At 41.5% G+C, this 19,194-nt stretch overlaps 4 protein-coding genes across 6 annotated transcripts in view; 3 read left to right on the top strand and 1 right to left on the bottom strand.

Moving 5' to 3' along the window:
- LOC306775188 (epithelial membrane protein 3-like) overlaps positions 1–1,116 on the top strand; it is a 9,840-nt gene extending 8,724 nt beyond the window's left edge. Inside the window, exons 5-6 of one of the 2 annotated variants that reach the window (XR_013771863.1) lie at positions 1–941; positions 1,047–1,063. The exon at positions 1–941 is cut by the window's left edge and continues 23 nt beyond it. Coding sequence is in view for 1 of the 2 variants with exons in the window: in XM_079265483.1 (XP_079121609.1) it covers positions 1–153 (153 nt within the window). In the remaining variant the exon portion in view is untranslated. The other variant, XM_079265483.1, reaches the window with a different exon arrangement.
- Positions 1,117–1,201: 85 nt separating this feature from the next.
- On the top strand, positions 1,202–6,150 carry LOC306775676 (protein FAM83A-like). Its single transcript, XM_079266135.1, has 10 exons — positions 1,202–1,282; positions 1,370–2,123; positions 2,697–2,843; positions 4,059–4,183; positions 4,274–4,708; positions 4,958–5,017; positions 5,100–5,183; positions 5,267–5,489; positions 5,576–5,782; positions 5,964–6,150. Exons 2-10 carry the CDS (start codon positions 1,656–1,658, stop codon positions 6,138–6,140), a joined length of 1,926 nt encoding a protein of 641 aa, XP_079122261.1. The 5' UTR covers positions 1,202–1,282; positions 1,370–1,655; the 3' UTR covers positions 6,141–6,150.
- A 3,343-nt stretch (positions 6,151–9,493) lies between these two features.
- On the top strand, positions 9,494–15,548 carry utp3 (UTP3 small subunit processome component). 2 transcript variants are annotated; one of them, XM_079297022.1, is made up of 16 exons: positions 9,494–9,691; positions 9,989–10,076; positions 11,714–11,770; positions 11,869–11,925; positions 12,011–12,134; positions 12,209–12,277; positions 12,387–12,508; positions 12,820–12,975; positions 13,113–13,184; positions 13,487–13,527; positions 13,609–13,705; positions 13,875–14,012; positions 14,099–14,229; positions 14,309–14,384; positions 14,869–14,976; positions 15,079–15,548. In XM_079297022.1, exons 1-16 carry the CDS (start codon positions 9,675–9,677, stop codon positions 15,166–15,168), a joined length of 1,443 nt encoding a protein of 480 aa, XP_079153148.1. In that variant the 5' UTR covers positions 9,494–9,674; the 3' UTR covers positions 15,169–15,548. The 2 variants fall into 2 exon arrangements, with proteins under 2 accessions (XP_079153148.1, XP_079153147.1); XM_079297021.1 differs by having other exon boundaries at positions 14,869–15,548.
- A 37-nt stretch (positions 15,549–15,585) lies between these two features.
- ppcs (phosphopantothenoylcysteine synthetase) lies at positions 15,586–16,807 on the bottom strand (the record flags this gene model as incomplete). The annotated part of the gene is given in 4 exon segments (XM_079297023.1): positions 15,586–15,913; positions 16,062–16,165; positions 16,243–16,786; positions 16,790–16,807. Coding segments are annotated over 4 exon segments (984 nt in total). The 3' UTR covers positions 15,586–15,595.
- Positions 16,808–19,194: the final 2,387 nt, after the last annotated feature.

Raw genomic sequence — 19,194 nt, 5'->3', positions numbered from 1 at the left:
CTCATCTTCACCTTCCACAGAAAGGAGATTCTAAGTGAATCCAGAGATCTGAGCCAAGGACGCTTTGGTTATTGTTTCATCCTGGCGTGGCTGTGTGTGCCGCTCCTTCTGGTCAGTGGACTCCTTTACGTCCACCTGCGCAAGAAGCAGTGAGCTAAAACCATAAAGGATGGAAAACCTCTCAACAAGAGTGTGATGCTCTTCACTCACTTTCCAGTTATAGAAACTGCAGCTGAGCAAATGAGATGAGTTAGAAGGAAATACTTTTTTAAATGATACAATTCTCTATTATTTTTGACTTAATATCCACTCTACCGTGCAGCGTGGATTGTGGGAAATGACATAGTTGTCACTCAAGATCAAGAAAACTAAAACTCAGTCATGCTGTAAGATCCAAAGATCATATTAATGTTACATGAAGGATTTTGATAGAAATTAAAATAATGAATGCACAACTTGTGCTTCGTGTATGATTGTGATTTTTTGTTGTTGTTGTATTTTGTACCTGTATACACTGATTGTTGATGTAAAGTTTACTGAAGAGCACTCCTGTATCAAAAGGTATATCTGTGTAAGACCTGTTTTGTTTTGTAGCAAGTGCTTCCTGTGTAACACAGTGCAAGTGCAATCCTCTGATACTACATCATGGTTGCAAAATGGGTGTGCCCTCTTTGTCATTTGATCACTCGTCGTGTTGCGGCACTGATTGCGTACTTTATATTAAAGTATGCTCGCACCGTTTTCTACAGAATAGAGAGCAATGAGCTGATAACGAACTGGCTGGTCGGTACTTCTGGGCGTTTTCGTTTTTCACAACGGTATTTCCAAAGGGAAAAAAGAAAGAAACTACTGTGATTGCACCTCACAGTCAGATACTCTACCAGGTGTTACTCAACAAACCTACCTGTCAGGCTGGACGAGTCCAAAAGGTAAACTGTCAGGTAAATAACAGCCATTTAGATATGACAATTTATTCACTAAAGACTTTTAGCAAGGGTATGACCTGGAACCAGAATATCAAGTCTGATTTATTTGAACTCCTGCAGCTGTGAAGATCCGAGAGAGGCACGGTAGGATCGTATACGTTTGTGTCAGAAGCAGCGAACTGATCTGTCAGCTGCAAAGAATTTCTGTAAGCTGAGAACAATGTCGCCAAGAAGGAGTGGAAGGTTATTGAGTAGTGAGATGACATGCAGGGGAGGGAACACATGAAGAGCTACAGCTCCTGAGAGCTTTTGAGAAGCCTAATACTTGAGCCTGAGAGATGAGACATGCTGCTCCGGTGAGTTTTATGTTAAGTTGCTTTTTGTGTGTTGAAACAGATTTTTGTTTCGATCACTTCTATTTATCTATTTTCTTTCTTCTTGAGGTGGGAGACAGGACATAAAATGTGTTCAGGACTGAACTTGTGAACCCTGAACAGACTTTTTCCCCGAAACGATTGTCTGCAACATCAACAGCAGGATATCATATATGTTCTGGGCAGCTCTTGGAAATATTGTGACTTTTTACCAGAGGGATGAATGAAATCACTTTAACCAGAAAGAAGGGTGACATGAGCTGGCCTGTGTTAGTCTTGTCGTCAGACAACAGGAGTCAGTGGGCGGAACTTTGACAGGTATCACTTATTCCCAGAGACACACTAGGCTGCAGTCATGTCGAACTCCCAAGAGCAGAGCCTTGATGAGAATGCAGTGTTCCTGCCGGTCAACGAGTCCTCCCCGGAGTTCATCCACTGTGAGAAGCAGCGTCAAGCAGTGGAGAGACTCCTAAATTCAGGACCAGAGGCCTTCTACAGCTCCATCGGCACAGAGCGCTCCGGCTGCTTCTTGTCTTCTGAGGAGGTCAGCCAGATAACCAGCTGGGCTCAGGACTACCGCTTTAAAACGCCACAGGTGCAAAGTCAGGAGAATGGAGGGGAAGGCAGCTCAGAGATGGAGGACGCCTGTTCTACCTACTTCCCTTCCCACTCAGACACACCAGCCCCGGACCTGGACCTGGGCTGGCCTGAAAAAGGCCCCTGGGTGCCAAAGGGAAGCGTTACAGTCCACACCAGCCCCCCTGCTGACGGAGCACCTCCAGTCAGACAGATCATCAGATGGCACTTGCAAAAGGCTCGCCAAGTATGCAAACATTTTTTTAATGGATGAACACAACACATTTCTTGATAAGGGTGGAGGTGAAGCACATCCGTACTAACCGGAGGAACTGGTAATTTACTTATCAAAGTTTTTTGACACTTAATATTTTCACATCACCACATTTCAGAGAGAAATGTTGTAGTCTTTTGCTCCACGATGTTTATTTGGCGAGTTTAAGATTTGACTTGAAAATCATAAATAAACTGAAAAATATAAAGCACTGCTTCAGTTCAAACTCTCAATAGTATATCGAGTATTCAGACATGAAGCAATCTACACCAGCTACACAATTAAAATTCAGCTTAAAGGTTCAAATACATCGATAAAAGATAACCACCTGACACAATCTGCTTTTACTTAACTCCATTTTTGCTGGTAATAGTCTACCTGTTCTGTTTTACTTCTGTAAAAACCTCATCACTTCTTCCATTGCTACACCAAGGTAAGCACACAACTATTTTCCTCTGAGAAAAACAAGACGATTTCCTCTTTGTGTAAGCCACGTTCTGAATAATCCTGCCAACTACAGGCTGTGACATTTTGTGTACTACACAGGTTATCGCCATAGTGACAGACAGATTGACAGATGGTGCAATAATTGGCGATTTACACGATGCTGCTTCACGGGGGGTGTCTGTCTACATTATCCTGAACCAAAGGTCCATTCAGGAGAACTTCACGCTCAACAGGTTCAGGCATCCGGTGAGTCACCTCCTACAAATCAACACACACCTACATAGCAACCGTCTGCTGTGTTTGTTTGACATGGCAATGAATAAACCACAGACTTTGTTTAGCCAAAACCAAATACCACCAATTTAGAAGAACAACACATGGTGTTGTGGGATTCTTTCTAACAAGATTACATCTCGATATAGGCGTCAGAGTTATTAAAAGCTTTCTACACTGCATATGTACTCTTGAGCGGTATCTCAAAGGTGTCCTTTACTTTGGTATGCTTATCTTAGGAATGTAACATGTGCTTTTAACACCTTGTAGTTCAATAGGTTGCACAGCATTCATGAAATGTTGTACCTGATGTTGTGATGAGTGAATGACCGACGACTGAACAGAAATTAAAACGCTCCGTCTATATAGTATATATATTGCTTCAGGGATGACATATTTTTGCAGGCCAACCGCGGAAGTTAGCATCGCACTGGTTACCTCGACAAAACACCAATCTGATTTTTCCATTTGATTTTGTATTATTGCAGAAAATAAAAATGAAATAAATTCAGTAGAAAACACGTTCATGATACTTTATCTTCACTACACTTTTAGGATTTTCTAAGCGTGAATGCAGTCACCAGAAGTAAAAACAGCTGTAAACAAACTACACCAGGGTATCTGCTGACATATTTTACATCGTAGAAACCCTTTAATTGCAATATCTCAACATCTACAAGATAAATTGGAACAGAATTTGGTCCAGACATTCATAATTCCTCCACGATGTATGCTACGTTTTCCTCCAGCATGAAGTTGACATTTGTCAGGTCAAATACTTTGGTTTATGACTAAATACCTGCAAAACGAATGGCATTCCCATCAGCCACATATGTACTACAACTGTTAAGTCCAAATGTTAGCATGCTAATGTTAACATTGTTAGCATTAATAATAATTTACCAAATGTTAGCATGCTAACAGCCTAAAATAAGATGGTGAACATGGTCAAATGTATACCTTCAAACACAAAATGATATCAGCATGTTTGCACTGTCACTGTAAGCATGTTAGCATGCTGATGTCAGCATTTAGCCTAATGCTCCTATGGCTGCAGAATCCTGTATAAATACAAACCTTGTGTATGACACAGGACATTACATGCCGGTTCATCACATTCCGTCATGGATAAACACCAAGTTTCAGTATTTCAGTCTCGAGTTTCAACCTAAGTTTGTGATTTTACAGAACATGCGGGTCCGTGTTCTTGGAGGGAAAACCTTCTGTTCAAGGACGGGAAGAACGGTGGTCGGGGAAATGAAAGAAAAGTACCTTCTGGTGGATTTAGAGACAGTTATTCATGGCAGCTACAGGTGAACAGTTTTTTATTTGACCTCATTTCTCTTATATGTATCACACACACACTTGAGAGTGTTGTAACACGCTGTCTTTGCACTCTGCAGCCTCACATGGACAGACGCCCACCTGCACCGGCAGCTGGTCACTGTTCTAAGCGGGCCAGCTGTTAAATCCTTCGATAGGGAGTTCAGGGTCCTTTTTGCGGCTTCGCTTCCCTTCCCAGACACATGGAGGGTTGCAGATACTCGGGTAGATATGCCTCATCAGCTAAAAGACAGCTCAGATCTTGGGTTTAAAGGACTTCACCATTTGGAGCCTGAGATTACCAACCCTCCATCCCCACCTGCCGATTATCTCCTGGACTGGGAAGCCATGGGGGTTATCCAGAGAAACAGCTGCTTCCCAGACAGTCCTCTTGATCAGCATGAGGAAATCATGGCCAAGGAAATACCAGTCCAGAGCAAAATGCTGTTCATGAAAAACACACCCATTGTGGAGGGTTTCACTAACAATAGAAACCAGTATGTTGAAAAGAAAAGGTACTTGGATCTTGCACCTTCAACCAATCTAAGTTGTCTTTTTACCAATCATACAGTATACATATGTAAAACTTACTTTGACATTTACACAAATACATACTATAATTTACCTTTTACTGAAACTTGCACCAAAATATTGAAGCATGTTTACTGTTTGTTATCATTCTTTGAGTAATTTCCCCCGTGTATCACAGCATAGTTGTGATATTTTGTGCTTCATGTTTATTTCTCTCTTTTTGTGTGTTACAGGGTAGATGAAAACACCTCTCCAGTGACAAACAATGTGCCAGATAAATCAACAACTCTCAAGTAAGTCTTGTTACAGCCAATTCTGTCATTATACTGATTACGAGTATTGGCTCAAGTCTTTATCTGCTAACTTTAAATGCAGGTATTTTCCCAGGGATCTTGATCATTTTCATAGCAACATGCAGCCTTGGCCAACAGACACGACAGCTCAAGAAAGAATGAAAAGGTAACACCCAAAACATAAAGGAAACACACTGAATAAATGATTGATATATCATATCTAAAGGAAAACGTTTTTTTCTCCTGCAGGGTGCAACACATAAAAAATGAAGCCATTTACAGGCAACTCTCCATTGAGAAGAGCACCAATGTAGATGACCAAAAAACAACAAGACTTGATGATGATAGACTTCATAGAGCTACAGAACCAACGCACAAAATAACCATACGGTCAAGGACGGAGGCCGTTTTGGAAGGAGAGAGCAGCGTAAAAGAAATTAGCTCCGAAGTGGCGAACACACCATCTTCGAGAGTAAGAAACTCTCTTTTCTGTCAAAACACTTTCGTTAAACTTGTGAAAAAAAATTGAGAAACTGAAATGCATTTCTCTCCTCACAGAAGCCTATAATCCTGAGGATGCCGCAGGCTGAGAGCGTCAGCTCTCTGAGTGACCTCATGAAGAAGATTCCGCCTCGGCAGAGCACTTCAGGACTGCTCGGGAAAGGATCAAAGGCCGCTGTATCAGAACTGAAACAGTCCATGGTGGAGCTGAGCGTACACAACCCAGATGATGCCGGAGTTCCGGTGCCAAAGTTTAAGGCCAGTGTAAGTGTGTGGATACGTTGTGGTCTTCTGTCATTGTTTTTCTTTTTCTTACAAAAAGACATTAATATCTCAGAGATGTTACTCTTTCAGTCACTGAGGATAACTCTCATCCTTCACTCAATTTATTGAACTTCTAATTCTAATGTTTTTTGTTGCCATCAATCTCCTGTTTCCTTGGCAGTGCTTTGACCCGGATTACATGACACCAGCTCTTGCCCTGATGAAGAAGAGGAACGATGACTTGAAACATTCACTGTACACAACTCCAAAAAACTTTCTGCCCAGAGAGAGGCCTCGTAGCTCCAGTTATGGACTCTGGAGGAGGTCACTGGCAGAGACGGAGGGAGAGCAGGAGTGAGGAGTGAGGAAACAAACACATGAGCAATATGTTCTGTGGTAACATCTTCTGTCACTGAGGAAATACAGCTGCCATGAGCTGATAATTACAACCTCTGCAGTGTTAATTACTCAAACTGTGCCCCAAAACAGGCTGTGACTTTGAGAATAAACATCATTGTTATATGCAGGAGTTACCAGTTCTATCTGTTGATTTACTGAATTTGATGGGTTGATTTTTTACTATGTGTTTGATGCAAGGTTTACTTTTGAATATGTTTAAATAAATATAATTGTTCTGTTTTTGCTGCTCACCATGAATAGTATAAACTGTTTAACCACTGGATGGCTGTCACAGAAAACAAACATTATACAGTACCGTATATCATGATAAAGAAGGTATGAGATCAATGTAACAAATGGTTTTAAAGGAACATGCTGAGCATGCTGATAAGATGGTAACAAAGTAAAAAGCAGGTACCAATACACATCCTTTAAAGTTATACTTTACAAGCCAAAAAATATACATCTAAATGATTCATTACAGCTGTTTCCCAGCAAATAGCTAATTTGTGGCACAGTGGAGAAAACTCTTTTAAATCACAATGTAGAGAAATTCTAGGACAGACAATTAACAAATGAACAAAGAGACAAAATATATAATGTAGCAACTGAATATGTGAAATTGTGTCGAAAATTAATAGATCTTTAAACTGAGTTTTCAATTTATTTTTGAAGTTATCAGCAGGGTTTGAAAGGCCACTTTGAACCATGACCTCAGTATTTAAAAAAATGAGAAGGTACCGGAGTAGCCTACTAAAGGTTTGCTGGAGATAGGGAACAAACAATGGGAGTAAAGTCGGATAATATAATAGTTTAGAATATCCAAAAGAATAGGAACAATCGTAATATTCCCAAACATCTCACAAGCAATGGTACATTTTCAATCAGATACATCAGGGTTCCTAATTTATGAAACCCTTTACGGGTTGTTGTTAAATAGTCTTGTCATATTATTTAATACCAAATTTGTGTGGGATAGTTTCCTCTGTCTGCACAATCATTGTTGGAATGCTGTTAAGCATTCCAACTATTGTTATCCTGTTTCTTTATTGTTGGAATGCTGTTATTGTTAGAATGCCAACTATTGTTCTTCGAATCTTTATTCAACTTCTTCTATTTCTTCCGTCGCACCGCTTCTCCTCCATTTTTTAAGCTACAGAAACCGTTCAACTATTAAAATGTCCAGCTCTTTCACCAGAGGTCTGCTATGACTTTTCATATTTCTAACCTTTAAACTTTTTGAATTATTAAGCTTTTTATTTTCAATGAGATCTCTATGGAGAATATTTTCAAATGGCTTCAGGCACACAGGTGTTTGCGATTGAGCCAATTAGTGATGTTGATAAACACACAGACTCAGACACACGCGCACATACACTCCTCTCCCTCTCTCTCTGTGTCTCTCATACAGACATTCAGGTCTTAGGGATCTTCAGAGGTCTTTCCCCCCTCCTCCACCCCCCCCCCCCCACACACACACACCCCATTTTAAAATAAAAGCGCACACATGATTTGTTGCAGCTGTTACGTGTTGCATCTCGGCCAATCAGATATGAGGATTCTGATAAGTTTCCTGATTCGAGTGACATTTACACACACCGCGACACAAGAGGGAGAGACGAGGAAAGACATGGCAGAGCAGGACAACAGTCATGTAAGCTGTAAAAGAGAAAACATCAGACAATCTCCAAATGAGAAAGTTTGCCAGAGATATCAGAGCCTCTCTCTGCCTCTCTCTCACAAATTATTTCTTCTCTCTCTCTCTCTCTCTCTCTCTCACACAAATTCTTTCTTCTCTCTCTCTCTCTCTCACACAAATTCTTCCTTCTCTCTCTCTCACAAATTCTTTCTTCTCTCTCTCTCTCACAAATTCTTTCTTCTCTCTCTCTCTCTCTCACACAAATTCTTTCTTCTCTCTCTCTCTCTCACACACAAATTCTTCCTTCTCTCTCTCTCTCACAAATTCTTTCTTCTCTCTCTCTCTCACACACAAATTCTTTCTTCTCTCTCTCTCACACACAAATTCTTCCTTCTCTCTCTCTCACACAAATTCTTTCTTCTCTCTCTCTCTCACAAATTCTTTCTTCTCTCTCTCTCTCCCTGTCTATGTCTCTCTCTCATACAGTCATTCGGTCTTAGAGACTTTTAGAGGACCCCCCCCCCCACACACACACCATTTCAAAATAAAAGCCCCAAAGAGTGAATTCTAATTGAAATGCTTGTGATGAAGCCAGGCATTTAATAACCTCTGTTTATGTGTGTCAGACATTATGATTATGTCTCCTCTCCCCCACCCAGCACCACCCTTTCAAAATAAAAGCCCCATGGATTAACTGTATTTAAACAAGCTCAAAATTTGGCTTTTTTGTTAAAAGAATTAATGCTCTTACTAATACTGCGACAACTACTACTGCTGCTGCTAATATAGTATCACTACTACTTATACTATAATGTTTGCTGTTGCTACTATTACTACTACTGCTCCTGCTATTACTGCTACCATCAATATTATTACAACCACGACTGCTATTACTACCACTACTACTATTACATATACGACAACTGCTACTACTACTGCTATTCATGCTACTAAAAGTAGTAATACTACTACCGCTATTGGTACGACGCCTACTAGTACTACTACTGCTACTTCTTCTACTGCCATTACTATTACTACTACTACTACTACTTCTACTACTGCTACTGTTATATTAAATACTACGACCAATACTACAGCTATTACTATGACTGCTGATACTACGTCTTCTACAACTTCTTCTAATTACTAATACTTCTACGACTAATAATACTTCTACTACAACTACAAATATCACTACTGCTACTACTAGTACTTATTCTAATGCTACTAATACTTCTACGAATAATACTTCTACTACAACTTCTACTACTACAAATATCACCACTGATGAAATTTTTTAAGCCACAGAAACCATTAGAACATCAAAATATTCAGCTCTTTCAGGAGAGGGGTGATATGACTTTTCATAGTTGGCATCTTTAAACTTTTTGAATTATTAAGCTTTTTGCAATTTTTAAAAAATTGGATATCTATTTTCAGCAATGTTTTTGCAATTAATTTCAAATTTCAGCATTCCAACGCATTTTCAGCAGGAAATGCATTTTCTAGTTTTCATTGTTATTTGGTTGACATTTGTTTGATTTTTAGCAAAGTAAATCACTATAAATGATACATTCAATACTCCAGTACAGTAGGGGGCGGTATGCATCTTTCACGTCGCTGTGGAGACCACCATTTAAAGTACAGAAGAAGAAGAAATCACGGAAGCACATGGTAACCAGAAGAAGAGCGGAGATGTGAAGATCCAGCTCTACTCAACTGGATATTTACAGGTTTCATTTGCCTTTGTCTCCAGATATCAGCACGGACGTTGAACCGTGTAGTTCGGTAATCGTTGCTACGTCCTGTTTTGTTCGTAAACGTGAAAACAAACACGTTTAATTCATTGCCATCATGGTTCGAACAAAAAGGTGAGTTTGGCTAAAGTTAGCCCAAATCGGAGTTGTTTGTATGTTTAAAGTAATGGTTATTCTAACGTTAAATGTAGTGTCTTTACACTGTTTAATCCGATTTCATGTGGTCATTACCGGGGGTTGTGTTACGGTACCTTTTAGTTAACGGTTGTTGAAGTCTGATGGGTCTTTAGCCCTCACATTCCACATCAGGTCCTACGGGAACTTCACAGATATTCCAGTTATGTAAACATCATTTGAATGTTGCAGAGCAGAGATTAAGTAGACTTATTTCTCTTTGATTTCATTGCTCAGGACTATAAAGATACCAAGGCCAAAAAAGACCGAGCGGTATGATGAAGATGACCCTGAAGCCTACAAGAGCATGCCTGTCCCTGATAAGGTAAGAGGAGTTTACATATCTGTCTCTGATGAGGTAAGAGGAGTTATAAGATCTGTCCCTGATGAGGTAAGAGGAGTTTAAATATCTGTCCCTGATGAGGTAAGAGGAGTTTAAATATCTGTCTCTGATGAGGTAAGAGGAGTTTAAAGATCTGTCTCTGATGAGGTAAGAGGAGTTTAAATATCTGTCTCTGATGAGGTAAGAGGAGTTTAAATATCTGTCTCTGATGAGGTAAGAGGAGTTTAAATATCTGTCTCTGATGAGGTAAGAGGAGTTTAAATATCTGTCCCAGATGAGGTAAGAGGAGTTATAAGAGCTGTCTCTGATGAGGTAAGAGGAGTTTAAATATCTGTCTCTGATGAGGTAAGAGGAGCCACCAGAACATCTGTCCCTCCTGAAGCTTATAACGCTGATAGAAAGGTCCATCACAGCATGTGTGTTGTATGTACAATATGATTACAGTTAGACAGAGTTGCATGACATAAACGTGTTTAAAATATGTCAAAAGTTTTAATTCATTTCTATAATATCGCACACAAGAGGAAGGTTCACAGAAAAAGCATTCAATACTAGAGGTTCATGTTTGTATTATACTGTATATTATCATGCCTATTTTCACCTCCATGATCATATTTTGGGTTTCTACCAGAACATCTTTACATGCTTAAAGTAAAAAAAGCTATACATATTGCTAACATTGTCTGTCTGAAAACCCCCCAATATTCACAAATGCTCCGTTTTAGTGCCCGTCTCTTGACGCCCCATATCTAAAGATGCCCAGTCGGCTGTAATTGGCTAGTGGGGAAAATATGGTGCACCTTTTGCAAATGTAGTTCTCAAGCCCAGCTGCACAATACTCCGTTGGAGGGCAGTATATTCGAGTGAGGCTGCATGTGACTTAGGAAGCGGCGACTTATCTGAGTGGCTTGCTGAATAACGATCTCTGCAGCCCACAAAAACTAACCGGGTTGTCTTATTTCACAGTTTGTGGGTTGGTAGGCACTCCAGACACCCAAATGTATGTGCACAAGCACTGAAAAAGTGATTATCGTCAAATGATGTGTCCCCTTTAATATCGGTGGATACAGTGCACACACATGTAACTCAATCTAGAGCTGAGCAATATTGCTAATATATGTTTTTATAAGTCAGGGAGGTGATTTCCCCAAAGTCAGAGCCCACTGCTGTGTAAACGATGAAAAGTTATAAATGTTTAATTATCGTGGCGGCCTGATCTAAAAAGCTAGAGTGATGTGTATTGACTACACACCTGTACCTCAGGGCCACCGGCTTTGTTTTTCATCACCGTCGGTGATGTGGTGCTTCTTTTACTCACTGACTTTCTTTCATCAATACTTTAATATCAATAATATCTTGACTGTTGTATGTCTCAGTAGTAATGTGGAAACGAAGGCCAAACAGTTCAAACTGGGGAATAATAATACTCTCAGAAATTTCAAAACTTTTCTTTGACACTCTTACGTTCTTATAGTGACCCACAATCTGCTGATATGTAGGCCACTACATCAAACAAGCCGCTCTCAACCATCAACAAACTGTCCCCACGTGAACTCTGCTTTGGCGTTGTAGTTACTCTCAACAGTCGGATATGAACGAGTCTCCTCTCTTCCTTTCAGAACTCCTCCCTGTACACAAAGGACAAAATTGACGAGTTTCACGATGAGAAGATTGCAGTAAGTTCACCTCAAAAGTAGATCTGTGGGGCGTTCATGGTGCTGCTGTTTTTTATCCTTTCTTCACTGTTTTTGCTGCTGCGCTCTCTTTGCCACAGAAACTTCTCGCCAGCGGGGTTCAGATGGAGAGCGACCCGGAGGAACTGGATGATGAGGTGATGACTTGTGTGTTCATTTTGGATTTACCTTCAGAAAATGTATGTAGTTCAAGAAAAACTCAAGCTCAGCTGAATTCTACAGGAGGAGGTGATGGCCCTGGACGATTCAGAGGAGGACGAGGAGGAGGAGGCAGAAGAAGAAGAGGAGGAGGAGGATGAGGGGACAGACATGGAGAGTGATCTAGAGGCCAAAAAAGAAGACGACGGTAAACTTAAAAACATCTGTTTACGTCCAGGACTAATGTCATTCTCTCTTATCTAACTTTGTCGTCTTCCTCAGATCTTCCGAGTGAAATGGCTTGGGGCAACAAGAAGAAGATGTTCTACGACGCTGACTTCGTCACCACCAGTAAGCATCTGTTATCTCCAGCCATATTATCATTGGAGCCATTCGTGATCATGTTGTTGTCTGTGTGGCTAACTTTCGCTTCTGCTGAATGTAAATTGTGTCATCGCAGAGGGGAGATCTCAAGACGAGTTGGAGGCTGAGGAGCAAGAGGAAGAAGAAGAGGCTAAAAATGTCCAAAAACGTTTAGCTGCAAATCTGAGCGAGGAGGATTATGATTTAAACTTGTTTCAGGTATTTTTGCCTTTGTTGATCTCTCCTGTACACCTGCAGGTTCAACGTGTGACGATAGAATGTGTTTCTCAGGAACGCCTTGAGCGAGTTTCTTCAAATTTGAAGGATGAACTGTGACCTCACAAAACACATTTTGGGCCACAACTCGAGAATTCATGTGCTAACTATGACAATTTCACACAGATGTCTAATAGGATCAGATGATGACATTTTGGACAGACGTATGGGCGTAAACTGCAACACGAGGCGGACAACCGAGAGGCCGTGGTTCTAATTAGTTGACTGCGGTTGTTTTGTGTGTCTAAATGAAGGAATTTGCCGTGGAGGAGAAGGATGAAAACAAGACTGTGGAAAAAGAAGCGAGGATTGTGAAAGACCTGAAGCAGATGTCCCAGAAGGAAAAAATTAAACTTTTAAAAAAGGAGTCGCCAGAGCTGCTTGAACTTATTCAGGACTTCAAGGCAAAGGTAAAACACAAGCATGTAACTAAAACACACCTGTAAAAACAACCTCCGACTTAATTTGCCAAAAGACATTTATGCAGTTGCCACAGACCAGCGTGTAATTGATGCGACTTGTTTCTGTGTGTACTTGATGTTTGCAGCTCAGTGAACTAAAGGATGAGCTGCAGCCTCTCATGCAGATGGTCAAGGAGGGAAAGATCCCACCAGGAAAGGTGAGCGCACGGAGTTACTTTTCCAGCTGTGAATCTGTCACCAGGCTGAATTCTGCAGGCTGTGCTCGTCATTTTTGCAATAACAATGTATCGGATTACAATGTGAACCAAGTCGTGATGAACCCACAGTCTTGGAGCTTCAGCTATGACGCACCATCTATAGCCTGTTTATGATAAAATGATTGTTTCCACAACGTGCTTAAGCCGGGGCTGTACGGGTATTCACATTGAAATCTACCACGGCCGTGATTAGGTTCTTGAGATGACTGTAATCTGAAACACTGTCGTCCTGTTTTCCAAAGGGTGCCGACTACCTCAAGACAAAACAGCAACTGTATCTGAAGTAAGTTGTAATCGTATAACATGTTGCAGAATCACATCGTCGTCCTTCGTTGCGCGGCTCATGATTGTTTCCTACGCGTAGTTACTGCACCAACATCAGTTTCTACCTGGTGCTGAAGGCAAAACGGATCCCCGCTCACAACCATCCAGTGATTGAAAGACTGCTGACCTACAGAAATGTAAGCCAACACAACTTTAAAAATTTAAATTCTGGACAGCATCCTTTGGTGTGTCACTGTTTGAGATCACACTGCCAGTGTCATGGGATACATGACTATGTCCTCTACGTACACAACCACTTTAGGCTGCAGCCCTCTGTCTCACGGACTCTTCTATTCCTGTCTTAAGCTCATCAATGAGCTCGGCTCCGTCGACGCTCGGCTTGCGCCTCAGTTTCACAAGCTGCTAGCTGGTGAGGACAAAGACGAGACCGCCAGCACACCAGCAGGGGAAAAGAAGACCAGAGTCGCCAGCAAGAAGGAAAATGTGAGATTTGTGTTTTTATTCTCACTTTGAATCCGTTGCTGGCGTAATACAGAGTTTAAATGGTAACGCGTGCACGTCGTTGGCAGGATTCTGGAGAAACTAATCCTGAGGTTGAGGAGGACTCGGACCTGGACGAGGAAGCCGCTCTGCGTTTCTACAGAGAAGTAGAGCAGCGGTCGAAATTGAAGAGAAAGAGCAAAGCCCCAGTGGCTGAAGAGTAAGGAGGATTTGAGTCTTCAGAATAGCAGGTGGGACAAAGTCAACTGGGGATCTGATGAATGTTGAATGTGTTGCAGGATGGAGGCGAAAGAAGACGAGCAGCAGCAGCTGCAGCAGGAGGGTCCAGATGCTAAGAGAGGAATCACTTACCAGGTACAGAGTTACAACCACTTACACAATGATAGGTTAGTATTTACAGTCAGATGCTCTCAACTAGCTGCACAACAGCATCAGATCAGGTGATTGAAAACAATTAGCAAACAACTGAATGCATATCTCGGTGATTATTTGTACAAAGTGAAAGATTTACTTTTATGCTGGACTAACAAACCTGAATTTATTATCGACTACAGGTTTATACATACAAACAGGATTTGTGTTAGAATTCAGTTTTACGGCAGCTCAGGTCTTCTCTGTATGTGGACAAATCTCAAAGAGGGTAAAATGTATATTTTATTGTTTTTGGGGTCATGAGTGCGCCTCCTGAGAAGCTACAAGTACATCAGAGAAAGCTTACCGTACACATGATTTTTTTTTTTCTCAATATAGTTACACGGTGCTCCTCACACTGCATTTACATGTTTAACTGTCATTTCTGAACAGTTTTTCGAATAACGTGCCGCTACCTATTCCACAGATGGCCAAGAACAAGGGGCTCACACCCAAGAGGAAGAAAATTGATCGTAATCCCAGAGTCAAGCACAGAGAGAAGTACAGACGAGCCAAAATCCGCAGAAAGGGCCAGGTTTGTTTTCCTCTAAATCTTCTGGGAACTGTCTGTCTGTCAGCTCCTCGGTTCGAAGAGTACATGTGGCCGTGTCAAACACGTTGCGTTCTTATTCACCAGGTGCGAGATGTTCGTCGGGAGGAGACGAGATACAGCGGAGAGCGGTCTGGTATCCGTGCTGGCGTCAAGAAGAGCATCAAACTTAAGTAACCGTGCCAAAATCTACACTGTGCTGCCAAGTAGTCACAGGATTGGAATATTACCATTGGACTGTACTTGTTATCTCATAGGTGTGTAGCAAAGCATGTCACTCAATTATTCAGCTGTCAATAACTGTTGTTGAAAAGTCTGTTCTAGATCATTGCATTATATGAATAAACATTTAATACACTTTCAAACTTGTATGTTGTACCTGTTCAGAGACACCATCTGTTTTTAGAGCACATTAAAAGAACAAGGGAAGCCATCATCTATTAATAGTTATAATTATTACGTAAGTTATGCAACCTTACAGTAAGATAGCAGAACGGGCAACTAGGAATCAAAGCCAAACTGGGATCTGGCAAGGACAACAACAACAACGTAGAGCTGCGCCATCGACTCAAACATGCAGTGTTGATGCTTTCTGTCAACCTCCTTATTGCGTTATGAACTTGTTGTGTGCCGATGTCAGGTTGCTCACTATCCTCTCCTCTATCTCCACGTCGTTCTTCACATCCTCCTCTGTGATGATCAGTTCAGCCTGAGTTTCGGGGGTCACCACCACCACATAACCCCGTCGGGAGTCCAGCACGTTGGCCACTACCGCCTGGTGCCTGTAGGTGTCCAGAGCCCGCCGGGCCTTGTCCAGCAGGATGGCCGCGTCCGTCTCCAGCTTAAAGGATATGACAAAAGCTTGAGGTGCCCAGTCCTTCACCAGCGGAGACAGAATCTTAGGAACCATGTTCAGGCTGAGCTGAAGGGGAGAACAGAAAAAACAAGTTCATTCTCATGAATTACAAGGTTAAGAGTCTACAGCTAAACGCAGTGACCGACTTTGAGCCGTGCTGCTTGCAAGGCTAAAAAAGAGTTATATTTGCTCAAACTTTTATTTTCTCACTCACTTGAAGTGGTCCATTGGAAGACTGGATTTTGTGTTCAGGCATCTCTGATGCTGGGATATAGAAATCAGACACAGCTGCAGCCAAGTAAAACATGGCCTTGGATCCTGTGCAGAATACGGAGTTATGAACAATATGCTGGATGAGAGCCACAACCTGGAACCTGCAAGTTGTTATTCTGTACCTATTACGCTGAGCGCCTGTGCTGCTGCTTTGAGCAGATGCAGATACTCGGACAGAGTGCTGAACTCTATGGGCAGAAGGAGTTCGCCTTCTGTCACTTCCTGGTATCGCTTCAGCGCTTTGGCAATGTTGGGAAGCACCTGCTGGTTGACCACCACTTCACCAGAGTTACTGGATGATGATGCTGCTCCTCCACCACTGAACTTCAGGGCATCCAGCATGTTTATGTTTGAGAACATCCGCGCGTAGGGGTAAAGGGAGCGATGCCTGTGTAGGAAGATGACGGCGTAGCCGGAGTCCATGAAATACTCTGCCGAGGAGGCTCCTCGTCTGCCGCTGCTGAAGTTATCGAGGAAGCGAACAGTGCGGGACTCGAGGGGCACTTTGGTGCCCCCTGATGTGATGAGGACCACCCTGCGACCTACCGCCACATGATGCCTGGCGAAAGCAGCCATCTTCTCTTTGACCTCCTCGACGTGGGAGGGAACGGCAAATTCTTCAGCTAGCTTTCCGTCAATGGAAGATATTCTGGGTTTAGCCATCACCTAATAAGAGAGAGAGGGCATCATGAGGAAATGGCTGCGTTCCAAATTGCAAACTTTTACTTTTAGCACATACTGCTGCCGCCCAGACAAAGTAAGTACTGTTGAAATGCGGTATGCATTCAATTGGGACGTACTACTTCGTCATAATAGCACCTTGCTCATATGTCTGCTTCGCAGAGGGTTGTCTGTCAGAAAAGCATGCTGGCTTGAATACTGTGAGAATCAAAGGGATCCATACTCAACAGTATGTTAGTAATGGGTATTGGAACAGTCAGTGTAGCAGAGTAGTGAAGGGAATTAAAATGCCGTTGGAGAAGGAGTCGCATACATTTCCATGGATGGTATCTGTTGCATACCATCAGCCACCTGTTGTACACCGTCGTTATGGGTCTGAAATGGGCTTTTTTTCCAGAATGTTTACACTAGATTTAAAAAAAATGAATTTGTGGCTTTCTGCACAATCAATTAAATCGAAAGCCCAATAAACATGTATGGTAAACGTGATAATGAGTGTGGATATCTGAAATGTTATTTTTGATAAGAATAATTAAATTCCAAATATTTGCAATGTATATCCAGTCCAGCTATTCAATATTTCAACGACCACCTACACTTCTAAAGGATTTAAAGATATGTTCAGTTGAACTAGTAGTACAATCAAAGTTACACAGATCTGTAAAAAACACTTTCTTCTCGTAATTGTGGATATCTTTATTTACCATTCTGACGAGTGACAACACAATTTCGACAAAGTGAAACGCTGTTATGAACAGCTAAAATGTAACACTTCCTCCTAATTACAGGTCGGAGTGTAAATAGATTTAACGTTAAAACGTCTTGTCACAACACACCACGTTACCGTTACCTGCTATTAGACGATCATTAACCACCGTGCCAACACCCTGAATACAGTAAAACAACAACGCTTCTTTCATCACAACAGTTAAAGATATAACTGCGAAATGTCCTACTTTGTATTCAGAGGTTGTTTCTCAGTCTGCTTCTTCACAACAACTTCTGCACTTCCTGAAACCACCGAGCCGAATTCTTCGGGCTTTATAAATACAGAAGAAACTCATCAGCGCCCCCGGTGGCCGCAGGCGGTACTACCGCTACCGCCATCACTGGTATTTATGAGTCAAGCAAAATAATGTCGTGCGTCAATTATTGTTTTTCACTTTCATATAATGTGTCATTAGCATCACCAGTGGCGCACACATACACCCAGAAGGCCGAGGGGAAGTTCCTCTTAAAGGGGATCTTTTGAACTGGACCGTCCCCACTGACACATTGAAGTGTTTGACGTTGATCTGGAGTATTAGGTGCTCATATTCCCTTCAGTCTCCTTTTTTGTGAATTGACTTAAAAGTTCTCACTTCCTCAAAAATGCTGGTTGGATCCAGAGGTACGATGCATAATTGATTATTGTAGGCTACATTGTTTTGCAATCATAAAATCTAAATCATCAATTCTAGCCTATCTATCTATTTGAACCTCCCCGAGATTTGTATCTGAAATTGCAGGCACAATAATTACTTTGAAATACAAAGTAGGACTCGCTGTAGTTTATTCTTTGAGTGTGTTTTCTTTCTCCCCGAAACTTCATACAGAGTAAAAAGAGAACACATTGAGATTTTATAAAAAAAAATTTACTTTTAATTCCCCATTTAGCAAAGCTACATTTTTCCTGGGAACATGTGGTCCATCATGGCGGTCTCTGCAGGGAGACATCACGTTATCGAGTCATATCCAAAAGAAAAATATATGATAAATTAAAACATAAATAGGTCAAGAGCAAGATGTGAAATGTGAAGTCAATGTTTAACCCGGTGAAGATCCAATGTGACCAATAACAAGCTCGTCTGGCCTTCATGTATATTTAAAGACTGGTGTGAAAACAACTGCACAGAGGTTTATTGGAAACCTTTCCGACTGAATGTACGGTTTTACCTGTAGTGTCTCGGATAAGCAGCGTTATGAAAAGGTGTTGTGTACAAAAACTCTAATTATGTGTTTCAATCTAAAGCCGCACTTTGAACAGAAAGGCAAGGACACGTTTTGTTTCAAAATGATTAATCATTTACTGGGCACATTATGTATTAACAGCAGTGCCACTGACCGACCCACAGGAGGCGCTGTTGCCCCGCTGAACAGACATCCACATCATTTCACCATGGCTGCATGTCCTTGATGCACGTTTGATTGTGTTGATTATTAAGCTGATTGGTTTCCGCACATTTCGCGTTTATGTTCACATTTATAAAAACGAAATGGTAATTTTACTGAGACACCACCAGTTAAATAGAAAATGTAAGCGTTGGTTCAGGTTTTTTAAAACCCCATACCTGGAGTGCTGTGTCTCAGTTCAAGAGACACTCAGTCAGGATATATGAAATTGGAAAAGTCCA

This window comes from Melanostigma gelatinosum, assembly GCF_949748355.1.
Source record: "Melanostigma gelatinosum genome assembly, chromosome: 3".
Classification (NCBI taxonomy): Eukaryota; Metazoa; Chordata; class Actinopteri; order Perciformes; family Zoarcidae; genus Melanostigma; species Melanostigma gelatinosum.
This window is presented reverse-complemented; position numbering and strand designations above follow the sequence as displayed.